A 21,334-nucleotide genomic window follows, 5' to 3' on the forward strand; every position below is an offset into this window, starting at 1 on the left:
CCTGGCCTGCTCTCTGGTCGCGGCCGCTTGGGGGCCCCGGCCCCGCCTCGCGAGCGGAGCCGCTGAGGCAGCGCTGAGGAGCTTGTCTCAGCGGCCCCGTGGCCCCTCCGTGTTCGCCTCCAGCGGCCCTGGGGGCAATTCCGCAGTGGCTCTGCGCCCATACCACTGCCCAGGGCTTCACGTAAGAGGCGGGTATGTCTTCCCTTTACCTCTCCCACTGCTGATGGGACAGCCCATTGCTACTGTCCTGCTCCATTAGCAATACGGGCATCAAGCAAAACCCACGGGAACTCGGGTGGGTTTCCTCTCTAAGCGCGGCTCCACCCACCGGTAAAACACTGCAGTCGCAGAAGTGCCGTGGGAGAGGTAGGCAGGAGGTGGACCCTTTCTTGAAGAGGTAGTCAGCTGGGTCTCAGGAAGCAGTTTGAAAGTTTCCACAGAGAATGTGACTTTCTGGAACCATCCCTTCCTCTCCATTTAGTAGTTCAAGTCTCCAGCGGCCCTCACTCCGGGGTGAGGCAGCAGTCTTCTGAGTGGGCTCCTTCCCTTCGCTTCAACAAGTGTAGGTCTCCTACCCTGTGCCAGGCTCAGGGTTAGGTCCTGCGGATACAGAGATGAGTTAGGCAGACCCTGCCCTAAAAAATCTAATAGGCAACTTGCATATGACCTGGTTAGAAGCACAGAGGCACAAATGAGGGGCTCCTAACAGCCTGGTATTCACGGGAAGCTTTTTGGAGGCAAGGATGCCCGATTTTTTTATTTAAAAGGAGAGTCATCCAGAGGTAGAAAGGTTGAAAGGGTGTTCCGGACAGAGGTGAAGACACCAATAAAGGCCCCAGCCACAAAACATCATATAATAGCAACCACAAGTCAAGCAGTTGAATATTTCATTCAGTATATGTATGGAATACAAGATGAGGAGTTACTGGAGATGAGGTTTCATTCTGATCTTTTCCTCAAACTCCAGACTCCTATAACCAACTTCACAATACCTGGAATGATCTCAAAATGAATATCTCCCAAAGAGAATGCTTGTTTCTCCATACATACCCACATACTCCAAACCTGCTCAACCACCAGCCTTCCTCATTCCATTCACCCAGTTACTCAGACCAAAAACCTTAGCGGCTCCCCCAGTGCCTCCTTCCTCCTCCACCTCCCGTCTACTGCATTAGTCAGACCAGTCAGTTCTGTCTTCAGAATATATCTCGAGCCTGACCACTTCTCACCACCTCTATCACTACCAACCCCAAACCACCCAAGCCCAAGCCACTATCATCTGCTGACTGGACTATTGGTCTCCTGGCTTCTACTCTACTCTCAGACAGAGAGGCCTGCACAGCAAGGAGAAAGGTCTTTAAAAAACAAAAAGCAAGTGTGATTTTCTTACTCAGAGCCCTCCAATAATCTCATTACTTTCAGAATAATTTCTTACTGTGGACTGCAATGCTCCCCATTTCCTGATCTGATCCAGCCCCTGCCCATCTTGATGACTGCCACCCCTCACAGCCTTGTGTGTCCTCTAAGCCCCCAAACCTGTCCCTGCCTCGAGGTCTTTCTATTTGCATCTGATTTCTCACTTCCCCATCATATTAAATGTCTGCTAAAATGTATTCTCCACAGCCTTGCCTGCCCTTAATAGAGCACTCCCTCTGCCCACCTGCCCTCATTACTTTCTACTTCCTTCCTGCTCTATTTTTCTTGATAGCTCCTATCGCTACCTGAAAAAAAATACTTGTTTGATGTCTGTCTCTACTACCAAAATGTAAGTTCTGTGAGAGTTAAAACTCTCTTCTTGTTCTCTGCCTTATTTCTAGTGCCTAGAACAGTACAAGGTAAGTTCTCATTAAGTATTTGTTGAAGGAATGAATGGGCTTGTATGTACCCCTAAGGGGCTTGTCTTGTCTTCTGTAGGTGGAGAAGGATCTTTAGCAGGAGAGAAACATGGGCAGATGTGCATTTTAGGTACATCACTCAGGCAGCAACATGAAGAATGGAGTGGAGTTGTGACAGGGAAAGCAGAAGCAGGGAGATGAGATTACCGGTATGGACCAGGTGAAAGACAGGGCAGGGCAGTCCACCTTCCACACTGCTGCCAAAACTCTCTTTAACACACATGTGCAAACACACATACGTACACACAGATCAGGTCACAGTACTTCCAGTGTTAATTAGGACTTGTTGGCTGCAAATATACAGAAACAACTTGATCTAATTTAGTCAAAAGGGATGCTTGTTACTGGGAAGCAGGGAGACCAGAGTCATAGACCTTAGGAGCATGGATGCTGTAGCATTTTCCAGAAAGGGCCAGGAACAAGGACCTGAGAAGCCATCATAAACTTTGACAGCATTCTCCTCTCTCTCTCATTTCTGCATCTCTGAACATAGCTGCTTTGGTCTCCTCTTTCTCTGGTCCAGTTTTCCTGATAATGGGATAGAAGATGCTAGCCTCACAGCCTCCTGGTTTTTACATTTCCTTCTTCAAGAAACCAGCCCAATCTGAATTAAAATTTTCTATTCTGAATTCTGTATATCTGAGAGATGGGCAGGTAGGTCCTCTGGGACTGTCAGCTGTGCCTAGGGAAATGCAATCACATAGTACAAACATGCCTGCTGGTGATCATCCCTCTGTATGATTGTGAGCTAGACAGATACTCTAAAGAAGTCCACTGAACATCCTACCTCTTGGCTGCCCACCACCCTTCCCCTGCAACAAACACATCCTTATTCTTGTTTATACATTCCAAAGCTATCCCCAGTAACGCATTCCAACTATCCCAAATACATATTCAGTCACACTTAACTTCTCCCAAAGTTATATCCAGTCATGTCATCCTGAGACATCGTGATGGAGCCATTCATTTTCCAAGTCTGTCACCAACTTCATTACCAAGCCTCTAGGTAATGTCTACTCCTCCTCTGTTTTGGTCTTCATCCAATTCAGATATCCAGTCACTGGACTCAGTGATAAAGCTGACTTTTCCTACTCCTCTGATATAGAATGGAAGAACTAAAATCGTAAACTGCAATAAAAACTGTTGATCAAAGGAGAAAAAAGGAAGAAATTTCCAAGCCGCCACCATAAATTGGTTGCCAGTCCAGAACATAGACTATACCCTACTGGAAGGGGATTATAAATGGAATTATAGGATTAGTGAATCTCATTCCATCAGCTTCACTCATTTCTTCAGTGACAGAATGTGCTCCTTGGCCATCCTATCTGGCTACCCCAGATTCTGTCCTCTGGGTGGGTTGCCTTTTTCTGGTAGGCTTCAAGACCATCTCTGGGAAGAAAATCATTGAGAAGACGCCCCTGACATCTCTGCAGAGGCTGTGGCGTTAGCAATCCCTTCCTGGGTAGAGCTGGGCCTGGACGTTGCTGAGAGACCAAGATTCACTGTATTGGTTTGAGCTAGTCACAGTTCATGTGTTCGTGGCTTGTAATTTTTCTGTAGCTTCATTCTGTAGAACCCTTCTTGGCTACCAATTTTCATTTTTGAGAATTCTTGTTGGGTCAGTCTCTGTGGGTCCTCAGACCCTGTAGAGCCCTGCTGATCTTCATTGTTCTTGGTCTCAGCTGCTGATGGAGACCAATGGACTCTTCCCTAAAATTCCCCAGCCTCCATGGTACACCTGTCTCTCTCACTGTCTGAATCTATACAGTTCCTGAGTTCACATGGTGAGAGATATCAAATTATCCAAATGTATTTGGTTCATGAGTTCCGGGAAATGCGTAGAAAGCGTTTGGATAGTGAGGGATGCCTGTCAATGTAAAAGTCTCTAATGTGACTCCCCCAACTACAGAGAGTTATGTACCTCTTCCAATCTAGAAGAATAAACAAGGTAGAAGAGCCAAGACCTTTTAGGAAACTGTGATGAGTGGGTGTTTTAGCAGGAAAAAGCCATTAGGGGGAGCCTCTGTGTCCCACCGTGGGATTTTTTTTTTTTTTTTTTGCAGAGATTTTTTTTTTTTCTGTGGAAGATTAGCCCTGAGCTAACATCTTGCCATTCTTCCTCCTTTTTTTTCGCTTGAGGAAGATTAGCCCTGAGCTAACATCTGTGCCTATCTTCCTCCACTTTATATGTGGGTTGCCACCACAGCATAGCTGACAAGTGGTGTAGGTCCGTGCCCAGGACCTGAACCTGCAAACCCAGGCCCCCAAAGCGGAGTGCGCCAAACTTAACCACTGTGCCACATGGCTGGCCCTCCACCTTGGGTTTTTGTCCATCAGCACTGGAAACAAACTCCAGATGAGCACATAGCAGTGTTGCCCCCACCTCTGTATTCCCAGATGCCAAGACCCTAGGAGCCTGCAGACTTGGGAGTGCAGCTCAGACAGGCACGGAGTCCCCAGAGCAAGCAAAGGGGGCCATGCTCAGGGATCAGCAGCCTGACAGCTCAGCCCAATGCAGCCCATCTGTCTGAAGGTCCAGCTTTGCACAGGAAAGGGTGACACTGTGCAGAAATGTCCAACTCTTGTACAACAGGGGGCACTGCATATCCTATCAAACATTATTGTATTATTAGGGCATTTTTAAGAGAATTTTAGCACTAGTAATTTAACTGTCTGACACTTTTTTTTTAGCCTGTGTGTTACAAATTTTAACGTCCAGTTGAGTGTTCTTTTAAATAACAACACAGTATTCTATCGAAGTAGATTTTGGACTTGAGGTGAATAAAATATTGGGATTTTTTTTCCCATTTTCACCCTAGGATGGGGGCTTTGTGTTGTCAAATATTAAAATATATTCTAAAGCACTGAAAATTTTAAAGTGTGGTATTGGTGGAGGAAGTGACAGGTCAATGGAAAAACAGAAGTATGGGAACAAAATCAAATATATATTTGATTATATATTAAATCAGTGGCTCACCATTATAAAAATGTTAGATCCCCATCTCATACTTTACAATAAAATATATTTTATATTGGGGCTGGCCCCGTGGCCTAGCAGTTAAGTTCAGCACGCTCCACTTCAGTGGCCCGGGTTCAGTTCCCAGGCGCAGACCTACACCACTCATTGGCAGCCATGCTGTGGCAGCGACCCACATATAAAATAGAGGAAAATTGGCACAGGTGTTAGCTCAGGGCAAATATTCCTCAAGCAAAAAGAGGAAGATTGGCAACAGATGTTAGCTCAGGGCGAATCTTCCTCAGCAAAAAAAAATAAATTTCATGTTAATATTTAATGTAAAAAATAAAAATTCTAGAAGAAAATAGAGGTGTTTTCTAAGTTATGTCCCCCTCACCCAAGAGTAGAAAATATAAAAGATTCATATAATTTCATCAAATAAAACATTTAAACATTCTATATATCAAAGAACATTATAATCAAAGTTAAAAGACCACATATATGGCTAACGAAGGGTTAATATCCTAAATACATGATGAGCACTTATAAATCAATAAGAAAATGGTGAATAACCCACTAGAAAAATGGGCTAGGGACATCAGTGTCAGAGAAGAACTGCAAATGCCACTTGATGATATGTTAAATTCATTATTATAGATTATGATCCACTTCTCTCTGCACTTCATGTTCTTTCCTTTGACATGGTCATCCAAACTTCTGTCCTAGATATACTTTTGTAATACGTTTTAAATCAGGTAGACAGATACCCTTTCATTGTTTTTCAAAGTTTTCTTCACTGTCCATGCCCATTTATTCTTCCAAATAATCATTTTTTCCCCCAAGTTCTTTAAAATAATCTTCTTGGGATTTAAGTTGAAATGACATTAAACCTAAAACTCATTTGGGGCAGGATTGACAGCATTATAACGTCCAGCCGTCCTCTCCAGGAGCACAGTATTTCTATGTTGTATTGAGATTGAGCTTCTTAAAACAATTCTTTCATCATGTTATCCCACTGCTCAAAAATCCTTCCTGGCAGCCTTTCACCATGTTTCTCAAATTCTTTTCCAGCTTCCTTTTCACAGACTCTCGTCTTCAGCCCAGCTGGTTTTCTGTTTCCAGGTCAGACCTCTTGGCCTTTTCCCACATCGCTGCTTCTGTCTGCAACGTTCCTCCCATCCCCATTCCCCTTTCTCTCCATCTCCAGGTTGTACCAGCCCAAGGCCCATGGCCTTGACAACACTCCATCCCACAGGGAGCACTTCCTCCTCTGTATCCAGAGCATGTATTGTAGTTCTCACTCAATTAGCAGTTATATTACTTTGTGGCATTGATTTTTTGTGTGTTTGTGTGAGGAAGATCAGCCCTGAGCTAACATCCACGCTAATTCTCCTCTTTTTGCTGAGGAAGACTGGCTCTAAGCTAACATCTATTGCCAATCCTCCTCCTTTTTTTTTTTTCCCCCCAAAGCCCAAGTAGATAGTTGTATGTCATAGTTGCACATCCTTCTAGTTGCTGTATGTGGGACGCGGCCTCAGCATGGCCGGAGAAGCGGTGCGTCGGTGCGCGCCCGGGGATCGGAACCGGGCCGCCAGTAGCGGAGCTCGCGCACTTAACCGCTAAGCCACGGGGCCGGCCCAGCATTGATTCTGTTATTTTCTTTTCCTGATTGCTATTTGGTCTCCTTGTTTATTTTGTAAGCTTCTTGCAGGCAACAATTCTGTCTCGTATTTCTTTATATCCTCTGCTGTGCTGTTCCATACAGTAGCCACTTGCCATATATGGCTATTGAGCACTTAAAATGTGGCTCATCTGATTGAGACATGCTGTAAGTGCAAAATACACTGGATTTCAAAGACTTACTACAAAAGAATGAATTAATAATTTTTATATTGATTAAATGTTGAAAGGATAATCTTTTGGATATCTTTGGTTGAATAAAGCATATTATTAAAATTAATTTCACCTGTGTCTTTTTGCTTTTTTTCATGAGGTACCTGGAAATTTTTCAGCTACACCTGTGGCTCACATTGTGTTTCTTTTTTTTTTTTTTATAATTTTATTTATTTATTTTTTCCCCCAAAGCCCCAGTAGATAGTTGTATGTCATAGCTGCACATCCTTCTAGTTGCTGTACGTGGGACACGGCCTCAGCATGGCCGGAGAAGCAGTGCCTCGGTGCGTGCCTGGGATCCGAACCCGGGCTGCCAGCAGCGGAGCGCGCACACTTAACCGCTAAGCCACAGGGCCAGCCCTCACATTGTGTTTCTGTTGTACAGCACTAGTCTCAAGCGGCCAGCACAGGGACTCTCCTACAAGAGATGCTCCCAAATTGGTGCTTGTTTGACAAATGGAAAGCAGCAGCTAGCCCATTTCATCTGAGAGGTTTTCTCTCAATATCCCCCCTTTTTCTTGGTTGGTGGGGAGCAGAAGGACTACTAATTTGTCTCCCCACTGTGAGGTAGGACCAAATCCAGGAAACAGAAATTAATAAAAGAAACTCATCGGAGTGTGAAATAAATGCTAGCTCCAAAGCGCAGTCTTCTGACTTTGTGGAATGCAAGACCTAATTTAAGAGACGCCAAGAGATCTTACACTTTTGAATAACAAAAAGGATTTTTAGGAACCCCTTAAGCGGTTAACATCATCTAAATGTAAAACTTTCACCATTAAATGGTAAAATAAATCTTCGTTTCAAAACTAAAATTTGAAGATTAAAAATAAAAGCTGTTTTCTATTACAGAAAACAAAATGAATAAGAGGAGGAGCATTAGAAAGGGCAAAGAAATGTTAAATGGATGCATCTGGTCAGATTAACAGCAAACTAATAGGTTAGAGAGGGTTTCCTCTCACTGACACCCCAGTGGGACATTGGGAACAGCTAGCTTTTTCCTGCCTCTCTCTGCCTCTTCCCTGTTCTTCCTAGCTCTCCTTCTCTTAGGTTTCTTTCCTTTCTTCCATTCCACTCTGTTTAAAACAAAATCTATTTTCTACATTCACGTATCTTTCTCTCCTATCTTCTTATAATGCTAGATTAAAGCACATTTAAATTAAAGTACATTGCTCATTTACTTCTTTAATTTACCCAAAATATATTTTTGAATACAGTATGACATAGGGATCTAAAAAAAAGTTTTTACAGGTAGTTAACCAGAGCACTATTTCTTGGATACACCATTTTTTTCTTGTTGATTTATGAGAATAATAATTATTATTATTGAGAGCTTACTATAGGCAAGGCAATGTTTTGAGAGCTTTGTATTTAAATTCCTGGTCATGTTTCCTGAATAAACGTTTTCCTCTGGTTTAAACATTTTAAATGAATTCATTAATTTTTTCTTTTCTTTCATTAAGCCATTAAAAAAATACAAAATAAGTTGCTTTTCCACTTGAATCCCGATTTTTTGTCCCCCTGGAAGTTGAGAATCTCTTATAAAAACAAGTGCCCTGCTTTCTACTTTAAGCCTGGTGGAGGAGTTATGAAGACCAAGAAATTCCACTTTTCCGTTTCTCATCAGGGATGTTACTTAAAGGTGTCTTTCAGGTTACAGAAAAGATGGAAAAAAGGACGTGTGCACTCTGCCCCAAAGACCTCGAGTGTAGTGTCCTGTATTTTGCACAATCAGAGAATATAGCTGCGCATGAAAATTGTTTGGTAAGTTACTTGAAAACACATGAGTTCTTTTAGGGAAAGACACACCAAAATAGATAAATGGTACTTTGGATACAAAGATGACTAGTTGGCCATGGTTTTGCCTTTTAAGTGGGGATTTGGAGAGCATATTTTTCTAACTTTTTAAACTGTTTCAGATCTTATCACCTTATGATTACTTTTAATTTTATTTGTAACTGATCAAACACAAAGAATTATGATGAAGCTTCTTTAAAGATATTTTAATGAAATATTTCAAATATAACAGATACCTATAGACATCTCACCCAGATTTGTAAATTTTAATATGATATTTGCTTCAGCTTGATTTTTTTTAAGAAATTAAACATAGATAGTTAAGGATTCACTACTTCTCTCTGTTCCCCTCTCTCCATCCCTCCCCAGAGGTAATTGCCGTCACAAATTTAATGATTCTTATTATCTTGTGTTTTTAATTTTATGCTCCCACCACATATAAATATTTATAAACAAGATATGATCATTGTTTTACATGTTCTTGGACTTTATAGAATTTTTATCAAATTCTATGGATTATTGAGATTTATCCATGTTGAGAAACGTAGCTCTGTCTTTAATTTTATTCTTTTTATTTTTTTATTTTATTTCATTATTTTTTTGTGAGGAAGATCAGCCCTGAGCTAACATCCATGCCAATCCTCCTCTTTTTGCTGAGGAAGACCAGCTCTGAGCTAACATCTATTGCCAATCCTCCTCCTTTCCCCACCCCACCAAAGCCCCAGTAGATAGTTGCATGTCATAGTTGCACATCCTTCTAGTTGCTGTATGTGGGACACGGCCTCAGCATGGCCGGAGAAGCAGTGCGTGGGTGCACGCCTGGGATCGGAACCCAGGCCGCCAGTAGCGGAGCGCGAGCACTTAACCGCTAAGCCATGGGGCCAGCCCTAAGTCTTTAATTTTAAATGTTAACAGTATTCCATTTCATGACTATATCATTATTTAACTATTCTCCTGTGAATGAGCATTTAGGTTCTTCCAGTTTTTTTATATGACTTACCAGCTGTCGTGAACATCCTTGTATATAGGTCTCCTAATTCACGAGACAATTTCTCTGGTCTAGGGCACATAGCTAAAAGCAGAACTGCAGGACACAGGGAGGGAGTGTTGTGCACCTCACTAAATGTACCAAATTGCTCTCCAAAGAGATTGTACCAAGTTTGACTTCCACTGTTGTTTCAGGGTTCGTTTCTCTTCTTCCTTGCCAACGCTTGATATTATGAGATTTTGATTGTTTCCTCTCTTATGGGTGTGAAATGATCTCTCATTGTTTTCATTTGCAGTCTCTAGATTACTAGTGGGGTTGCGCCTGGTTGGCTGTGCTTCTGTGCGGTTCTGTTTTTCGCTTCTGTGACTTGTGTTCATAGACTACACTTTATATTTGAGATGTTGGTTTTGTTTATATTTATATATAAATAGATTCTAATGCTTTATTATATATGTTGGCTTTTAATTTTATTTATGGTTTTTTCTGTCAGATAGAAAAACGTATAATGAAGTTAGATTCATTATATTTTCCTTTATAATTTGTGGGATTTTTTTCTCCTAAGAAATTCTTTTCTGTACTGAGGTTCTGTCTTTTTTCCCAAAAGTTTTAAAATTTTGCTTTTCATATTTAGCTTTTAATCCAGCTGGAATTTATTTGGACTACCATGTAAAGTAGGGATCTACTTTTATTTTTTTTCATTTGATGAATCACTTTTCCCAGCACCATTTATTGAACAATCTATCTTTTCCTCACCGATGTGTAGTGATAATAATGATTACTATTATTATTATTTGGTGTTCACTATGTGTAAGGTAATGTTCTGGGAGTTTAACCTATATTAAACTATTAATCCTCACAACAACCCTAAGAGGTAGTGTCTGGCCACATGCCCACTTGCTTCAGCAGCGTGGGATACGTTGTGGCAAGATGGAAGAAAAGACCCAGAGATGGCGTACGAGACATAAGGGTTTATTGGGTCTTACTGGGAATGTCCAGGAGTGGCCAGCTGGACGGAGTTGTACACCTGCACCCACTACCACGAACAGGGAGGGGGTTGCTTATGTAGGCAGGGGAACAAAGGCTACGTGCTTGCCAAGAGGGACTGTCCTTGCATGGCTGCATTCTGAGGATCAGTAGCTCACATGGAGGGGCTCTGTTCCCTCAGAACCTGATGTTCATTGAGAGAGACAGTTACAATACAGGATGGTTGGCATCCTGCCCAGAAGGGGGCCAGAAGGAAACATGGTTAAGATAGGGCATGTAGGCTAGTGCCTTCACAGGTAGGTATTGTTATTATGCCCAAACTAAAGAGGAAACAGCTGAGACACAGAGAAATTAAGTCACTTGCCCAAGGTCACATGGCTATATGAGACTGAGCGAGGATTCTCACCCAGGATGTCTAGTTCTAGAACCCTCACGCTTATCCAGTGCGCTAACAATGTAATATATCGTATGTGCACAGATTTGTTTTTGGCTCTATTCTGTTCCACGGATCACTGTGTGTATCCTTGAGCTGGTACAACACTGTCTTAATTACTATGATTTTATGATATGCCTTGGCTATTTTTTTGGCACTTTGAATTTTGGGATCAGCTTGTCAGGTTTCACAAATATTCCTTTTGGAATTTTAACTGGAATTCCATTGAATTTATAGATGAATTTGGGGAAAAAATAGACACCCTCATATATATAAATCTTTTTAGATATTAACAGGGTGTGTCTCTCCAATTATTCAGGTCTTCTTTTATGAATTTCAAAAAGGTTCCATAATTTTTTTCTATAGAGGTCTATAACTTTGGGTTAGGCTTTTTCCTAGGTTTGCTTTTTTGTTATGTTACTTTTTCCTAATACCTTTTTAAAATGAGCTATTATTGGTATATACAGACACTACTGATTTTTATTTATTGATCTTATCCAACAATCTTACCAAACTCTTATTAGTTCTTAAAGTCTTTAGATTCATCTGGATATTTTATTTAGACAATCTTCATCTGTAAATAAAGATGATTTTATTTTTTTGCTTGTAATTTTTGGGCCTCCTAATTTCTTTTTCTTGTTTTATTGCATTTCTCTAGAACATTCTGTTATAGTGGTGATTAGAAGCATTTAAAGTAGAGAGCCTTGTCTTGTTTCTTATATTAATGGAATTCTTCTAAGGTCTTATCATTAAATTTGTGTATACGTTAGGTTTTTAGTACTTTCACTTTATTAAAATAAGGAAGTTCTAGTTTGCTAAAAGTTAGAGTATTGAATTTATGAAATGATTTTTTTCTGCATTTATTGTAATGATCTTCTAGGTTCTTTCCCTCTCTTTCCCTGGCCATGCACAATAATGGATACTTTATTTTATTTTCTTATGTACACAATTTGATGTTTTTTTAAAACTTCAAACTTACTGAAAAGCTGCACATACAGTACAAAGAACTTTTTTTTGCTGTTGGAACCCTTTGAAATTAAATTGAGACATGATGTGTTATCTTTCCAAATACTTTAGTATGTCGTTCCCACAAACAAGAATGTTCTCTCACATAATCACAATATAACCATCAAAATCAGGAAATTAACATTAATATATTACTACCACCTAATCTTCAAACCACTCAGGTTTCACCTACTGTCCTAGTAACTTTCTTTATAACAAAGGATTCCAGTTCACAGTTGCATTTGGTTTTCATGTCTCAAATTTTCTCCTTTTAATCTGTTAGTAATATGTTATTTTCTGCTGTTAAACCATTCTGAGATTAACACCAGGTGATCATGATTTATTCTAATATACTGTTAATGTTAATTTGCTACTATTTTTAGTTAAATTGATTGGTATAATTTACATAAAACAAAATGCACCCATGTTAAGTGTGCAGTTTGGAGGTTTTAAGGCATTTATTTACCTATGTAACCACAACCATCATCAAGATATAGAATATTTCCATTACCCCAGCAGGTTCCTTTGTGCCTCCTTGCAATTGCTCCCTCCCCACCGTCAATCCCTGTAGATTGATCTTGTCTTTTCTCGAATCTCATATGAAAGGAATCCTACAGTATGTGGTCTTTTGTGTGTAGCTTCTTTAGCTCAGCACAGTATTTGGAGATTCTTCCGTGTTGTTGCATGTATCTATATTTCATTCCTTTTTATTTCTGCATAGTATTCCATTGTATGGACATATCACAATTTGGTTATCCATTTACCTGTTGATAGACGTGTATTATTTCCAGTTTGGGGATATTAGGATAAATCTGCTATGAATGTCTGTATATGAGACTTTGTGTGGACATATGCCTTTATTTCTCTTGGGTGAATACCTAGAAGAGGAATGCTGGGTCATAAAGTAAGTACATATTTAACTTTAAAATTGATTGCATCATTTTACACTTCTACCAGCAAGGTGTAAGAGTTTCATTTGCCCCACATCCTCACTGACAGTTGGTATTTTCAGTCTTTTTAATTTTAGCCATTCTAGTGAGTATATATTTGGTAACTCATTGTGGTTTCAATTTGCCTGAGGGTTAATGATGTTGAATATCTTTTCACACGCTTATTCGCCATTTATAACTCTCCTTCAGTGTAGTGTCTGTTCAAATTTTTTCCCTATTTTTAATTGAATTTTTGTCATATTATTGAGTTGTAAGAGTTTTTCCTATATTCTGGATACAAGTTTTTTGTCAGATATCCATATTGCAAATGTTTTCTCCCAGTCTCTTGCTTGTCTTTTTATTTACTTAGCAATGTCCTTCAAAGAGCAAAAAGTTTTAATTTTGATGAAGTCCAGCTTATTAACTTTTTCTTTATAGTTTCTGCTTTTTATAAGAAATCTTTGGGGCCGGCCCCGTGGCTTAGCGGTTAAGTGCGTGCTCTCCGCTGCCGGCGGCCCGGGTTCGGATCCCGGGTGCGCACCGAGGCACCACTCCTCCAGCCATGCTGAGGCCGCATCCCACATACAGCAACTAGAAGGATGTGCAGCTATGACAGACAACTATGTACTGGGGCTTTGGGGGAAAAATAAATAAATAAAATCTTTAAAAAAAAAAAAAAAAAAAGAAAGAAATCTTTGCCTATGCCAGTGTCACAAAAACTTTCTCCTATGTTTTTCATGTCCTTTGTTATTTGAGTATATGTATAATGTTGATCTTCAATTCAGAGGTAGATTGGATTCTTTTGGTTTCCAGTAACACACAGAACCTTGAGCTGACCTAAACATAAATGAGCTTTGTAATAAGGCTGCAGAGGCATTTCACATCTCCTGAAGGCAGGCATGCAGGCAGGTCCAAGAAACAGAAACTTGAAAGATGTCAGGAACCCAGGATGTCCTCTCTAGTCCTTGTTTTTGTTTTACTCTCTTTGCAGACTGGCTTGCTCTGACCATGTGGCTCAGAGCCTATTCCCCTCTCCTAGGATAGGGAATCTGATTGGCCTAGGTTGGGGTCAGGGCCCCAACCAGGTCCAGTTAGCCACTAGGGGTCAGGGTTGGGCAGTCTGAAACATGCCTGGGATCAGGGCCACTCCCAAAGAAAAGCAAGAGAGCTTGTGATCTGCTCACACACCCCAAAAGGTGGTCACTGTTCTACCCCTAGTCCATCTTCCACTCCTAGTGAGTGCTTTTTGGTACCATTTTCTGACTTGTAGCTTTCAACATTACTTTGTGCATACTCTGGATTTTTTCTTTTCCCAATCTGCAGCTGTATTCTTCAGCACTTGTAGAATGTGAGGATCATGATCCACGTAATAACGATAGAAATTTTGATGTGAAATCAGTAAAGAAAGAAATCAAGAGAGGAAGCAAATTAGTAAGTATAAATGATTTTATTCCTCATATAGGATGAACAGACCCTCGGGGGGTGCCTTCAAAAGGAAGACTATTTGATTGATAAACCAGGGATGGAGATGCATCTTGGAGAGCTGAAAGAAGTAGGACCTGTACTGGAAACTTAGATTTGACTGAACATTTAATATTTTAAAATAAACTACAACATATTTCATCAGCAAAGTAAATATGAATTAGAATGCCTTTGGCTATTTCCTTCTTTGGTAAATAGAAGGAACCCCAACTCAAACTGGCTTTAACAAAAAGGATGCTTATTTTCTCACTTAGCCAGAGGAAGAACTGGCTTCAAGGTTGGTTGATTCATTGGCTCAATTATGTTATCAAAGGCCCTTCATCCTTTCTGCCCTTCTGTCCACAACATCGGCTGGTCCCTTTGTGGTTATAGGAGGCCACAGGCAGCAACTGATGAGTCAGGCTTTCTTGTTCCTGTCTAGTGAAAGAGAAAGTTCATCCCCAAGCGTGGAATAAGAGCCCTTCTGGAAGTTTAATTAGGCCGCTTGCCTCTTCCTGCACAGTTGCTAGAGGTGAGCATAACTAATCAGATCTACCCTTGGAGCTGGGGTCAGCTCCCCTCAGGAAGAAGAACACTGAGCAGTTACCCTACTGGGTCCATTACAGTAGACTTCCTCTACGAAAGGCCCTTCACAGCTTAACAAGCAGTATAGCAAGTGTGAGCACCTGATGCCCTTACCACAATAAGATTAATGATCTGGAACAAACGTTTATTTAGTCCTTGCAAGGTGTGAGCATACATGGACAGTTTCCACACAGCCTGATGTGCTTTGAGAGGGGTCAGCACTGGGTGCTCTGCAACAGGCGCCTCAATGCAGTTGGGGATCAGGAAGCCTTCCTAGTTGGGGAGGGGGGTGAAAATGAAGATGGGGAAGGGGGAAATTCCGGAGAGAGGGAACAGGATGTGCAAAAGTGTGGAAGGCAAGAAAGACATGGCACATTCATAAAACTGTAAGCATATGACTCTCCGTGAGAGTCTCTCTCTACTCACTTCATGGAATTCCATAGGATGTACTAGAAGGCATGAAACCCTTCCCTTGTTGTTAGATAATGGGTTGCCTCTGGGTTTTCACTATAACAACTAATCTTTGCACATTATCCTTGAGTATTTGTTTGAGTGTTGCTGTAGATAGAGCACACTCCTAGAAGTAGAATGGCTGAGTCAAAGAGCATTCCCTTTTAAAAAGTTTGAAACATGCTGACAAACTGTTGCCTGCAAAGGGTGTATCACTTTATACTTCTGTACGTGGTGGATGAAAGAGCACTTTTCCCAGCCCTTCACAAAAGCGAACATCGTAAATCTTGTTAATTTTTGCCAGTCTGACAGAAAGGGGTAACCTTGCATTTATTTCCCTGATTACTGGAGAGGTTGAGCATGATTTCTCTTCAGGCATCTTCCATCCTCCCAGCTCACTCAGCTGAGCAGTTCTTCAAGGATCCCTTTACTGTCAGCGGCCCCACCTCATAGCCATGGTCCAGCATTGCAGTCACTCTCTTGCAAACATCCTGTACCCCCACCCCCCCACAGACCACTTCCTTACTCACCTAGCAAAGCCCCAGCCTTGGTGAAATGCATCTGCCTGTTGTTGGCATATGCCAAGTAGCACCAGCACTTGAGCAGGCGCAGCTGGAGAAAAACCCACAGATACGTTGACTGATCTTAGATTCATGGCCACAAACCTCAAACAGACCTTCAACACTTCACCCTTCATCCTCCACATTTACTGTTTCACATCCTCTCATCTCTCTTCAAAACCTCTCCCCACCCCAACTTCTCATCTCCGAGTTGATGACTACTGCTGATTTTTTTTTTGATAGACTTTCTTTTTTAGAGCAGTTTTAGGTTCACAGAAAAATTGAAGAGAAGGTACAGAGACTTCCCATATGCCCCCTGCCCCCACACAAGCGCAGCTTCTCCTTTATCAACCTCCCTCACCAGAGTGGTGCATTTGTTACAACTGATGAACCTACACTGACACATAATCACCCAAAGTTCAGAGTTTACGTTAGGGTTCAGTCTTGGTGTTGTACATTTCTTTACGTGATTTTCACTGAGAACATGGAAGCCATTAGACAGGAATTTCCACTATCCAAACCACTGCCCACCCACCTCTGTCCCCAGACTCTCAGACCTCCCTCCTGTCAAAGCCAACCCTCCTCTTGGGCTTTGGAGCCCCTTCCTCCCCTCCTTACGGACCAGGCTCTTGCACTTCCCACTACCCCCTTCATGTCAGTATCGCCCTTCCTACTAGATTATTCCATTCAGCATATAAACATGGTCAACTGATCAGGTCATCTTAAAAAAGAAATGCTCCCTTATACACAAGAAATCGGTCAATTACAATGTCACTTCTCTGTCCTTTAGTTGACTTTTCAGCAGTATTCATCACACACTTGTCTGTGCCCTGCATTTGAAGGACTTTCTTCTTTTGACTTCCTGGACACACTCTGCTAGTATGTCTTTTACCTTTCTGGCTGCTTCTTCCCAGGCACCTTGATTGTTTTTCTTCCTCTGCTCAACCTCTAAAGCTTGGAGTGCCCAAAGCTCTGTCCTGGGTTCCTTCCTCAAACTGAACATCTTTCCTATGTGACCTCATCCAGTTCCCATGGCTTCCATACCACACTTATGCCGGGGACTCTATCTCCAGCCCCAACAACCAAACTGACATATCTACATGGATATCTAATAGCATCTCATGTTAAACTGGCCAAAACAGACCACAGTTCCATCCTCTACACACACATACACACTCTCCAAACAAACTTGTTCACTCTTCACTTCAGTAAACAGCACATCATTTGTCCATCATCATTCCTCATTGACCTCCCGGCCAGTATCGAGCCCATCAGAGCCCATCAGCGTCACCATACAGCCCTTGCATCCTCCACTTCTCTCTGTATCACTGATCCAACATTATGAAGTCACTGATCTCACTCTCTTGGATGGTTGCTGAACACTGCTAATACCAGTCCTGCTCTCTCCTGCCCATCCGTACCCCAGCCCATTCTCCACACAGCAGTCAGAATAGTGTCTTAAAAATATTAACAGTTTATGCTCCCCTTTCATGAAGATTAAACCCCAACTCCTTACTCTGTAAGCCCTACGTGACCCAGCCTTACTCACCCCTTGGATCTTATCTCAGACTCTCCCCCTTGCCCTCACCTCTAACCAACAACACTAGCCTGTCCCTCTTGTCCTTCTGGTAAGCTTGCCAACAGGAAAGCTCGTTCTTGCCACAAGAACATAAGGCCTTCTGCTTAGAATGTCCTCTCCCTGCTTTGCTGGGTGCTAGGAGCTCTTATTATTATTCAAATCTAACATTCTATATCACCTCCTTAGGCCTTTACTTGTACCCATTCGGAAGTAGGGACCCAGTGACCACTGTCACTTCGCTTTATTTTAATTCTCTGCGAAGCATGTATCACTATGTCTTTAGGTTTGCTTTATTTGGTCCCTGTCTGTCTCTCTCCACTATAACTTCATGTAGGCAGGTACCTTATCCACTACTGTTGACTTACTGTTTATTTCTGCAATTTTCTGTTTAATATTTTTGGACCGTGGTTGACCGCAGGCAATTGAAACCATGTAAAATGAAACCATAGCTAAGGGGGGACTACTATAGTCAGATATGTCAATCTTTATCTTTGCAGCTTCTGGGTTTCCTGCCTTGCTTAGAAAGCTTCCTGTTGTGAGGTAGAGATCTAACTTTATTTTTTTTCTACACATATAGCAACATGGCTCCCCCCAAATTAAATGATCATTCTTTGTGCTCTGATTTGAAATTCCACCTTTAGCGTAATCTAATTTCTCACCCATAACTGAATTTTCTTTATCTATTTATATGGTTGCTTGTGCTAACCTGGGGATAGTGTGTGAGCTGTCTCATGCTTTGCAAGGTGGTGTCATTGTGCCCCCACTTCATTCAGCAAGAGTGTGATGTAAATCAGCCTTGCTCATGGCTCGGATTCCCCTAAACCAGCTCCGTTTCTGTGGCTGCACACTGTCTCCCTAGCCATCTCTACAGTACCTTCTCATATAACATACCAGATAGATAGACTAATACATAAAAGCAAGAAATCAAATAAATTGAACTAAGAAAACACTTACTACTCAGTGTTTGGGGTTTTGTTAATTTTTAATTTTTGACCCTAGTACATAGACTCCCAAGAGGTTTCACTGACTTTATCGCGCCTTGTCCTCAGTAGTAACTCTGTAAAGACAGGCGCTGTTATCCGCAGGGAGGAATCTGGGTCTCAGAGAGTGGAAGTGACTGGCTGGAGATCACACAGCTCTTCATGGCACAGCCAGGAGCTGCCCTTGCCACAGACTCAATGTCCCTAATAGGACCCCTTGCCTGGAGCTGGACGATTTTGCCAACCTGCTTTTTAGAAATCTCTTTTTAAAAGAGAGAAAGAGATAGGGTTTTTTGGAAACAAAAAGGGTTTTCTGCTTTTAATCAGATCATGACAAAACAGTCTGTGCCAAGTATTCTAGTTAGCTGAGGTTTTGCTGAAGTCTCAAAATGAGCTGCCAAATGTTAGTACCTAATGTTTGTAGCTGAGGACATCAGGGCTGCTGACTTTAAAAAATAACATTTAATGACATCTTTAACTTTGAATTTTAGCAAAGATTATGAAAAAGAGATGCTTACTCAGTAAACTCTATTCTTCTATAGAAATGCAAATTTTGCGGTGAAAAAGGAGCCACCGTGGGATGTGATGTAAAAGCCTGTTCCAAGAGTTACCACTTTTTCTGTGCCAAGAATGACAACGCAGTTCTGCAAACTGATGGATCTCAAGGAATTTATAAGTATTTAATAAAACATTTTAAAGCCACATTTGGGGAATTGAAATAAGGAAAGGTTAGATTAAGACAAGGAGATTTTTTAAGCTAATTTTATGCAAATAGTTTCCAAGTAAGAACGTGGTTTGGGGGATGCCTAGTTGGGAACCTAACTTCACAACACCTTCCCCAAATGTCATGGGGAAGAAAATAAGCAGGGTTGATTTTGGTTTTGCTTTTAATCTTCCTACATCTTTTCTTTCCTAGTAGAAAGCATTGGTTGTCATAGTGGCATGAGTGACCTAATGGGTGGCCACGAGACTGAGAACCACTTCACACTTGCTCTTTTCTGCAAACAGGAAAGGAGCCTTACTTGTCAGCCACAGGCCCATGGTTTATCCATCTTGACTGATGAATGAATGTATTTCCCCACCATCTTACCTATAAATAGCTGCTAAAAATGATAAACTATGCAGCAAATCCAGTAATCAGTCATTAAATCCTTGAAGAAACTTATCCTGTTTGTATTGCCTTTGGCTTTTAAATCCTGCTTCATTTCTTTCAGTAATTTTTTTTTTAATAATTTTATTTATTTATTTTTTCCCCCAAGCCCCAGTAGATAGTTGTATGTCATAGCTGCACATCCTTCTAGTTGCTATATGTGGGACGCGGCCTCAGCATGGCCGGAGAAGCGGTGCGTTGGTGCGCGCCCGGGATCCGAACCCAGGCCGCCAGCAGCGGAGTGCATGGACTTAACCGCTAAGCCACGGGGCCGGCCCTCAGTAATTCTTTAATGTTAATTTTGACCCACTAAAGCATATTTCAAGTCCAATAGAATTATGTTTGTTTTATCCAGGAAGAAACTTGATCTTCCTTCTGATGAATTGTAATATTCTCAGTTTCACTTTTATTATTTACCTTCCCAAAGAGCTCCTTTTATTATGACTTCTACAATGACCTTAAACACCCACTAGAAAGACTATTATTAGCAGAGCTACAATATCAAACAAAAAGGGGTTGAGTTGCTGCTGTATCTTAAAGTTTGAAAAAACACTGATCACACATTAGTAGAACCAGTGAATAGAGACTCAATAAAAAAGTCATTTTTGTCATTGTTTTATCAAATATCAGGTGCACCTTTATGCATTTTTAAATTGAATTTAAACATTCAGAGTGCCTATCATACACTAGACACCTTGCCAGTTGCAGTGAGGATATAAAGAGGAACAAGATGTAGACTAAACCTCAGAGACGTTATCACCTCGTGGGAGGACCAGAAAAGTCAAAGCTAATAGAAGCACATGGCTTGACGGGAGCAGGAGGAGACTTAAATGAGACCAGCTTGGCCTTGAGTTGATAATTGTTGAAACTGTTGAAGCATGGGGGTTCATCATACCTCCTCCTGCTCATATCTCCTCCTGCTCACTTTTATATATGTTTGAAATTTTCCATAATAAAAAAAAAATTTAAGTACCTGGCAAATGAAAGTGCTCAGAGATACCAGAATCCAAAGGGTGAGGAAATATAATTTTGATTGGGGGAGAGGGTGGGGTTGCTAGGAAGACTGTATGGAGGAGGTGGAGCTTGGCGTAAGACAGGAAGAATTCATACATTCCCCTAGGCGAGGGTGACCCTGCATCCTGGAGGTCAGCACCATAAGGAAAGGAAGGGAAACGTAGCTGGGGGCTGAGGAGGAAGAAAGGCTGGAAAGAAAATGGGGCCTGAGCAGCTCCTTAAAATTCAGTCACTCCATTTTTTTGTTGTAGCCTGTTATGCTCCTTTCTTCTCTTCTAGGCTATTGATCAATTCCAGGTTCATGAAGTTCAAATCTAAGATCTGGGGGAGATGCTTGTTGAGTTAGAAAACTACTTTCCCCCAATTAATGCATGCAATTTTGTGCTATTTATTGTTGAAAATCAGCAGAACCTTGTGTAGTCAGATGAAAATTTATGTCTTAGATGTTGGATCTTTAGGTATCTTTATACAGTAAAATCCCACTGACCACTATATATGAGTTAGTATTGTTCAGAATCTTTTGTCAGCACTCACTCCTTCAGAGAGCATACTGACCTTGCCGAGGTCTGAGAGCACAGAGGCTCCATGTGCACTTGATGTGGCTCAGTAACTGACACAGGTCTCAACAGCATTTTTCTTTAACAAATAAATATTTAAGGTGAAGCCTTCAGGAAAAAT

The 21,334-nt window shown here is 41.3% G+C and overlaps 2 protein-coding genes across 3 annotated transcripts in view; one reads left to right on the forward strand and one right to left on the reverse strand.

Annotated features, from left to right (window-relative positions):
* SETDB2 (SET domain bifurcated histone lysine methyltransferase 2) overlaps positions 1-21,334 on the forward strand; it is an 80,322-nt gene that overhangs the window by 49,970 nt on the left and 9,018 nt on the right. For both annotated transcript variants that reach the window (XM_087436073.1, XM_087436072.1), the window contains 3 exons: positions 8,384-8,505; positions 14,201-14,308; positions 19,035-19,168. In XM_087436073.1, coding sequence (XP_087292199.1) covers positions 8,384-8,505; positions 14,201-14,308; positions 19,035-19,168 — 364 coding nt within the window. The remainder of the gene's footprint in view (positions 1-8,383; positions 8,506-14,200; positions 14,309-19,034; positions 19,169-21,334) is intronic.
* The window catches only part of RCBTB1 (RCC1 and BTB domain containing protein 1), an 82,270-nt gene continuing 61,036 nt past the window's right edge, over positions 101-21,334 (reverse strand). The window contains exon 15 of the transcript XR_015553423.1: positions 101-600. The gene's annotated coding sequence lies outside the window, so the exon portion shown is untranslated. The remainder of the gene's footprint in view (positions 601-21,334) is intronic.

Source organism: Ceratotherium simum, chromosome 10, assembly GCF_057802395.1.
Source record: "Ceratotherium simum simum isolate JZ-2026a chromosome 10, ASM5780239v1, whole genome shotgun sequence".
NCBI classification, from domain to species: domain Eukaryota; kingdom Metazoa; phylum Chordata; class Mammalia; order Perissodactyla; family Rhinocerotidae; genus Ceratotherium; species Ceratotherium simum.